The sequence below is a fragment of the Dromiciops gliroides genome, chromosome 2 (assembly GCF_019393635.1).
Source record: "Dromiciops gliroides isolate mDroGli1 chromosome 2, mDroGli1.pri, whole genome shotgun sequence".
Lineage (NCBI taxonomy): Eukaryota > Metazoa > Chordata > Mammalia > Microbiotheria > Microbiotheriidae > Dromiciops > Dromiciops gliroides.
In genome coordinates, this window is record NC_057862.1 from 179219922 (window position 1) to 179228825 (window position 8904).

Sequence of the window (8904 nt, forward strand, 5' to 3'; positions counted from 1 at the left end):
AAATAACCATACCTAATTATTGAGGATTGCTAATGATTCTTCTGTAGCTCCTCTAGGAGAAATAACAAGTATTTAGGGAAACAATGAATTAAAGCTGAGCTCAAATATCTGTGGTGTGGGGTGTAGGAAGGTACAAGAAAGGAAAATGGTTGGTATTTCGGTAAAATCCCTCCCCACCAACTCCCCGGCCAAAAAAAGAAAAGATATAGATCTTCCTAGTAACATTGGAAGAGAATTAAATAAGCTCAGACCAGGAAAAGAAACAGGTTGGAAATAGAGAATACAGATTTCTCAGAGAATCAGAGCAAGAAGGATTCTGGGGACCAGGCAGTGGCTAAATTCAGATACTTGAACAGAGGGGTTCATATGAAAGAATCTAAAACTTGTCACCTAATCTCGACAAATAAAGATGGATGCCTTGGCTTCTGCCATAACACATACATGTGTGTATGCATATGTAAAGACATATATAACATACACATGCATGTAGTATGTGTCCTATATAACATGTGTATATGTGTATATGTACATGCACATATAAAACTGCTGGGGAGGTTATGGTTGCTATTCTGGAATGTATGTATGTATGTATGTATGTACATATCGCTATATAGGGAGAAACATAGATGTGTACATAAAATGCATATAAATTATAAATATGATAGCTATATAACAGTAAAAATCTATCATTATAATATATAAAAATTAAAATGTAGTATGTTTTCATATTTGTGGAATTACATGCATATATACATATACTCTATATAGGCACTAACTTTGCAATTACATATATTTGATTTGCACTCTAGGTAGGATGTGTTGTCTTTCTGACTTATTACCAGAAAGGAATGTGTGGGTTGGGGTATGGGTGACAGTAAAGGCAAGAAGTCTGGCATGATACTCTCCTGCATAGGGAAGGAAGAAGAGAGGGAGGCTCAAAGAGAAAAGAGAACAGCTCCAGAGGGGTTAACAAGGAGACCCTGGGTGGAAAAGGGGTAGGTGGGTAGGAGGTTGGGAGAAGGCATACATTGAGTTGGTTTGCTCATGAGGAGAAGGGGTTGGGAGTGGGGCAGGTCAGTGTGAGACACTCAATAGATGTTGAAGTTCTCCCTGGAAAACTCAGGGTTTCATTACTAAACCCTAGCTTTGACCCTCTCTTCTCTTGATTCTTTCTGCTTAGGGATCCAGCTATGACTCTTGAGAGGATCCATCTGCCACTATCCCTGTTGCTGCTGCTGCTGCTGCTGTCATTGCTATTGCAGCCAGGGAGCAGCCAGATTTCTACCTGTTGTAGGGAGACCAGGGTGCAGAGATTCTGGAGGCTTCATGTGGACAATCCAAAGAGCTTCATGCCCGGTGGGGTGAGGCAGTATTGCACAGCTATGATTCAGAGACGCCAGATCTCAGATAGGGGCAACTGCAAACACGAGAACACTTTCATCCATGCTGTTGCAGGAGCCATTTTGGACGTGTGCAAATCCCCAAGAATCAAGCCCTGCCGTGTAAAGACAAAAAAATGTCACCTGAGTGACCATGTCTTCAGACAGACCCTATGCATCCTCCAAGGGCTCGGCTATTTCCCCAATTGTACATATATGGGCTTCCTCAAGTTCAAGAAAATCACCTTGGCCTGTGCAGGCAATCCTGAGGTTCCTGTGTATCTTGATCCATAACTCCTCCTGCAGGACCCTGCCTTGGGTATTCTGGACCCTGAGAAGGATTTCTTAGTACCCTTCTGATTTCTAGCTCCAGCTTCAGTTACTACTTAATAATAATGGTCTCTTACTTTCCAAAGCATTAATGGAAACTCAAACTCACCACAAGTGTGGTCAATAGAACTAACATTATTCTCTCTCTCTACCTCTCTCTGTCTGTTTCTCTGTCTTTGCCTTCCTTCCTTCCTTCTGTTATGGGGAAATATGGTGGGGGTTTGGGATAGGGGTTGGGGTCCTTAGGAATTCCTCTTTAAACAATTACACCCTCTTGCACACAAATCCAATAGGATAAGATAATAGTTTATTTAAGGGCTGGGGAAGGGAAACCAAGAGAGAAATCCTTGGACTTCTCATGGGGAGAAGGCATAGCACAGAGGCATGGCTCTGAGATACCTATCTCCTTGAGCAGGAGACAGGCACATAATTTTATAGAGGTCTGATGGTGGTCCGATGAAGTGATCATCTGATTGTGGAAAGATCCCCTATTGAGGGAGGACCATCTCTTACTCGTGGTGACTGGGGGAGTTGGGTGAGGGGTGGCTTTGGATTTCTCAAGCCATCTCTCTCTTCCTCTTGCCACAAAGGCAGCAGCCATACCTAATCTTAAATCCCCAGGGGTGGGGGAGACTGGTGGTCCTGGAGCTAGCTCAGTTCCATCTGATGCCACTTATCTCTTTAGGTGTGTTTGTCCTTTGGTTTAGTTTCTCAAGAAGGTTCTTTATGTACCCCAGAAAACTTCTGGGGTGCTAGACCCATAACATTTCCTTTTTTCCTTCCTTCTTTCCTTCCTTCTTTCCTTCCTTCCTTCCTTCCTTCCTTCCTTCCTTCCTTCCTTCCTTCCTTCCTTCCTTCCTTCCTTCCTTCCTTCCTTCCTTCCTTCCTTTCTTTCTTCCTTCTTCACCCAAGCTCACCACTGGAACAAATAAGATCCTACCCTCAAGTCACTTAAGTAATATTTCCAAACTTTTTTCAAGACTGCATTTGCTAGAAACCCCAGGTCCTCTGCCTGTTGGGTCCTTTCCAAGTATGGGTGGACTATCTTGTGTTATTGTTTCTACTCATAACATCTGCATGTATACATATGTGCTCCCCTGTGTTTATGGGTTTGTACATGTGTTTTGCTCCACAAACTTGCCCACACATTTATATCTGGGTGTCTCATTGATAGCTCAAATGTTACATAAACTAAAACTATTTTACTGTACTCACCTCCCACCCCTGACCAAACCACTGCCCCACCCCCCACTTGCCTGTTTTTGTCAGTGGTACCCTCTTCAACCTGGTTGTTCATGTTCATTGGAGTAGTGGCAAGTAAAATTAAACGTGGTCGCTCTATTACTGTCCCAGGTTTAGGGAAAATTAGCTGGGGTTTTGTGAGGGAAAATAATCCTCTTCTCAATAATTCTCAGGAACTCAGCAGTGATGTGACAAAGGCTCGTTTATTTCCTTCTTGTGAGAAGGAGGCACCCTGGTGTGCAGCTAATGGGTGCAAAGAAAGGTGCCTCACAGGCCCTGTTTTAAACCCTAGTCCCTAATGAGAATGGACTCTCTCCCTTTTCATCATTGGTCTGATTACTCAAGGGTTATAATCTACAAGCAAGAGCAAAAACTAGCTAATCGGAATGCAGTATTCCCATCCCTAATCCGTTCTTCCTTATATGGACACAACTCTGGAGTGGACCTCATTGAGAACAGGGCTCCTTGAACCATGTGATTTTGTTAGCCAGAGGGGGACGAGGGGATCTGAGACCTTTGTCCTAAAAACAGGTCAGGAGGAGTATGATTGATAATAACAATAATAATAAAGGGGTAGCTAGGTGGAGCAGTAGATAAAGCGCCGGGCCTGGATTCAGAAGGACCTGAGTTCAAATCCAGCCTCAGACACTTGACACTTACTAGCTGTGTGACCCTGAGCAAGTCACTTAGCCCTCATTGCCTGCAAAAGGGAAAAAGAAAAAAAGAAATTAGAGGCTATTGTACCAATTTTGGGGCATTAAGCATTTATTAAAGCATATTAAATATTAGTAAAGATAGAGCACATGGCCCTGAAAGTTAGGAAAGCCTAGCTAGGATCTAGGGGAGAGAATCATCTGCATCCTGCCTCCTTGAGTGTTCCAAGTCAAGAGAGCAAATCACTCTGTAAGCTTCCTGCAGGCAGCAGGAGAGCCTGCCCTTATACATTGCTCAAAGCTAATTGGCTAGCATCAATCAAATCTATTGGTTTACTGGATTTGAGGGTGGTCCAGTTGATGTCAGAGCTCTCTGAGGGGAAAAAGCCTTCAGGTAGGTGTGCTTTTAATCCCTATTATTAGTAATTTTCTCACAGAGTTATCTTTGACTCTTTCTTCTCCATTATTGCCAATGGCTAATTAGTTGTGAAATCCTGGGAATCTATCACTATGACCTCCTCCACATCCATCTTCTCCTTTATATTCCTACTTGCCACAACCCCAGTACAAGCTTTCAATGCCACTTCAATGGCTTCTCAAACAGTCTTGCTGTCTCTGCTCTTTCTCTTTCTATTCCATCCTTCACACCACTGATTCTTTAAATAAGTTTTATTGTCAGTCAATCGACAATCATTTATTAAGCGCACTGCGTTTAGTTCAGACAAAAACAGTGCCTGCCCTCAGTGAACTCACATCTGAATGGTGGAAACAACACATTATACTTATGAGATCAATTCAATGTAAGTAAAATATAATTATTATTGAGCCCTTTGCTTTTTCTTTAGTCAATTCTACATATATCTCCCCCTTGTCATTTCTAGACTTGAACCTTCTTTTAGTACCTAACCTTTTTGTCTGGCAAGAATATACTTCATTATTTCTTCTCTGGGAACATTATTAGTTTTTCAGTTATTCAGAGTTTGATATCTTTTGATCAAATTATAAATTAGTTTTCCTTATTCACAGTTTTTATCTTATCCTTCCTTTGCTCAAAATCGTTTGACCCCTCAAAATATTTTTCTTGACATCTTATTACCTACTAAATATAGTTTAAATAAGTAACATGTTGTAGAGTTTATTTTAAGGTACATTAATGACCAAGTGAAACGAACCTACTTACCCTCCACTCATATATGTCTTTCACTTTTCAATCACTGTACCTTTTCCCATTCTATTTTCTCTGTTTAGAATGTCTCCCCCTTTCCTACACATCCTTTAAGAACCATAAAAAATGATACATCTTCCCTAAAGCCTCCCCTCATGCCCCTAATCAGAAATGATCATTCCCTCTGGAAATCTAGTATAACATTTGCGGGGGGGGGGGGAACATTTCTTTAATGAATTATCATGTTTCATTTTATATAATAATCATTTATATGTGTCACTCCACAAAGGCAGGAATTCTGTCTTGTTTATTTTGTATGTCTCATAGTGTACCTCACAGCATCCTGTACACCATAGGCTCTTAATTTATTTAACAGATTTTAGAAACCATAATTAAACTGTTGGAAGTAGATGAGGTGTCAAATGGAGAAAGAAGAGAAGGCTAAGGAAAGGGTCTTGTAGGATGCTTGCTTTGAGGTTGATGGATATTTTTCACAGACATTAGGGAAGAAGGATTCTACATCTATCCTTAGTAACCTGATACTGTCTTACTATAGAGTCCCACGTCTGTGCTAGTCAGAAGCTTACATGAGATCAATGAAACATATGGGCAGATAGAGTTAAAAGTAAACTTAGTGACTTTAGAAGAATGATAATGCAGCATGACTCCCACATCTTGGCAGAGAGATGATGGACATACATTTTCAGACACAACCAATGTGTTAATTTATTTTTCTTGACTGTACTTCTCTGTTTCAGGAGATAAGAGGGGAGGGTTGGGATAACTTTTGTACTTCTTGCTAGTAACCCATGACTACCTTAAATCCCTTGATTAGGGAGGACTTCCTCTAAATGCCTTTGAACTGTGACCTATTACAATTATCCCTTTCAGATGGTGGGGGTTAGGGGTGTAGCACCCCTACAATCTGGAGAATTCAAATAAAATATTTTGGCCCTCCCTTAAAACCAGAGAAGAAGTCTGAATTTGTTTCTTTTTCTGTTATGGGATGTTTACAGTGTGTTATTGTAAAATTTTGGTTAAGTATTTGGTCATAGGCTCTGTGTCATCTGCTGGCCTTTATATGTTGTCTGCAGCTTCCCTAAACTTCCCCCAAATTCCCATTAATTTCTTGTGCCCTGCAGTATATTGAAATTGCTATGGGAAAAGTGATGATGTGAGAGGGATAACAGTACTCAGTTCCCTAAAACCCACTTCCCTTCTTCCCACAGCAAAGACATAATTACACTCTGCAGGGGATTTGCTGCCAATTCCTGACTTGTAAACGAAGTTGTGTCCTTGCATATATCACAACTTTTCAGCTATAGATGCAGCAGCTTAGGCTAGAGAATTCTAGCCTCCCGTGGCAAGTGGAGACGGTAAGAAAAAAACCCCGACTGTCATGGCAGCATCTGTGCCAGGAGCCCAAACCTTAGAGCAACCCATTAAATGCTCCCAATAAATTTACAGGCAACACAAATAAACTTGATGACTTCTTACCTGAAATGCAATTATCCCTAAAACCATGACAATAGGTTTTTACCCTGGATTTTCTAATATCCTGGCTGTGTGTGTTGCTGGGTCGTGCTGATCCCGATGTCAGTCATGACTGTCTTAGTTGATGTTGAATGCTTTACAAGGAAACTACTGCATATGTCCAAAGAAAATAACAGCGTTTGTATCACAATTTCACGTTTACAGAGACCTTTATCTGAAGGATAATGGGATCTTGGATCTGCCCAGCTAGAAGGATACTCAGAGGCTACATAATGTAATCCTTTTATTTCATGGATGAAGAAATGGGGCCTAAAGAGTGTTAGTGATTTGCCCAAACTCACAGAGGGAGTGAGAATCAGAACATGAATCCAGAATCCATTCTTTCCATTGTACCACAGTCATAGAATCTTCACAACCCTGTGAAGTAGAAAATATAACTATAATCACCATTTTGCAAATGGGTGCACAGCAGAATGCCAGTCTCTAGATCTGATGTGCAGAGTTGTAACTAGACATCTTGTTGGTAGTGTTGTTCAGTGGTTCAGTCATGCCTGACTCTTTGTGACCTGTGGACCATAGCACACCGAGACTGTCCATGGGGTTTTCAAGTTGCAAAAATCCTGGAATGCTTTGTTATTTCCTTCTCCAGTGGATTAAGATAAACAGAGGTTAAGTGACTTGCCCAGGGTCTCACAGTTAATAAGTGTCTAAAGCCAAATTTGAACTCAGTTTTTCCTGACTCAAGGCCCAACAGTCTATCCACTGAGCCACCTACCTGCCTTGGAACATCTTTTACCTTGGGGCAAAAACATTTGATGAAGAGGAAGGAATGAAAAGGGGGTCATGGTTCAAAGCTATTTAGGGGAAGGTCTAATCAAAGGCTAAAAAGTAGTCAAGGGTGACTAGAAGGGAGTCCAGAAGAAGACATAGGAAGAAATGATATGGACCATAGGAGGGCAATCGAGACAGACAATAGTCTAACTGCCTTGCTATCAAGTTGGTAGAGGGGATGGCTTATTTTTCAGAGGGTCTGGTCCTTGACTATTAGAGGATTGGGAAGGAAGAAAAGGGACCCTGAGAAAGGGGAACCTTAGTGTTTATGAGAGTTGTGCCCCAGGGCAATTGTTCCTGCAGCCAAGGGAGAGCTGTGGGGTAGTTGCTATCCAGGGCTGAAGTCTATACCTCCTTGATGTCAGCACTCTAGAATAAAGTATAATTTGCTTTGCACTCAAAGTGGCTCTGCTGTTGGATGTGACTTGGGGAAATGAAATATATAAACAAGTTCCAGGTTGAATCAAATAATTAAACTGCCTATTGATTGTGAGTTTGAGTAGAAGTGACAACATCATTTGAAGGGATTATCTAACAAAATACCAATATATGTTCAGAGATGCTTTCACTTCCACTCCAGAGGAACCTTGGTTGTTTATTGCACAAACTCAGACTATGAGGAGTTCTTTGTGTTGTACTCAGAAGAGTTGGCACTAGTTCCAAATAGCCCTCACTGAATGGAAGAGATGATTTTGGGGGTGGTGAGAGGGAAGAAAGGATGGAGTGTTGAGCCTATACTGTGAACAACCAGGGCTTCTTCAGGTGATCTGTCCTGCCTGATGTGGAGTTCATCCTTGCCCCAAATCCACCTTTTATCTACTGTCTGACTGGCCAACTGTTCTACTTGGTCAAACTAATATTTCTTGACCACTTATTGATACTTGATATTGATATTGATACTTGGGTCTTGGACACTTTCACTGACCTTGCATAAGCCTAAGAGAAGAATGATTCCAGTTAGTTCAGGGACGTACTGCATAGTACTGGTCATAGCCAGTCAAATAGCCAGGTCAAATCCTCCTTCTATCTAGTTTTGACCTTGACTTCTGTAAGGGGCTAAAATTCTAGCTAGTCTGTCTAAAATATCTAATGAGTGGTCGCCAATAAATTATAAGCTTTAGCAAGAGTTAGGGTTTTAAGCATTTATTAAGGAGAATAAGAATTTGGTGAAAAGAAAGAGAAAGGCCTAGATTCATCTATCTATTAAAGGGAGGGCACATTTCTAGCTCCCTTCTCCACCTGAGTCCTGAGGAAAGAGAGAGAGAGCCAGCCTCACCCCCTCTTCCTCCCACAAGCAAACATCACTTCCTGAAGCCAAAGAAAAGCTGCATGGCCTTTCCCTCAGAGGCCTTCTCCTCATGGTGGAGTGTCCTGTAGTGAGTCTCCAGCAGGTGGCGTCATTCCAAATGTTACATTTCTATGATGCTCAGCTTCTTTTTAAAAATTTAGAACTTGAATTTTCAGTTCCAAATTCTCTCTCCCTTCACTCCCTCTCCCACTTACTGAGAAAGCATGAAATATGATACCCATTAGACATGCAAAGTCATGCAAACATATTTTCACATTAAGTAAAAAAAAATAAAAAGCAAAGGGGCAGCTAGGTGGCGCAGTGGATAAGGCACCAGCCCTGGATTCAGGAGGACCTGAGTTCAAATCCGGATTCAGACACTTGACACTTACTAGCTGTGTGACACTGGGCAAGTCACTTACCCCTCATTGCCCTGAAAAAACACCCCAACAACAACAACCCATACTTTAAAAAAAAAGAGAGAGAGAGAAAATATGATTCAATTTGCACTCAGAAACCATC

At 41.4% G+C, this 8904-nt stretch overlaps 1 protein-coding gene across 1 annotated transcript; it reads left to right on the plus strand.

The window, feature by feature from the left end:
- Nucleotides 1–1190: 1190 nt before the first annotated feature.
- LOC122740128 (ribonuclease 4-like) lies at nucleotides 1191–1673 on the plus strand. Its single transcript, XM_043981972.1, has one exon. The coding sequence runs from the start codon at nucleotides 1191–1193 to the stop codon at nucleotides 1671–1673; it is 483 nt and encodes a 160-aa protein (XP_043837907.1).
- Nucleotides 1674–8904: the final 7231 nt, after the last annotated feature.

Excerpts from the sequence above, each read along its gene's own strand:
- LOC122740128 (XM_043981972.1), top strand. The coding sequence starts at position 1,191 with ATGACTCTTGAGAGGATCCATCTGCCACTATCCCTGTTGCTGCTGCTG.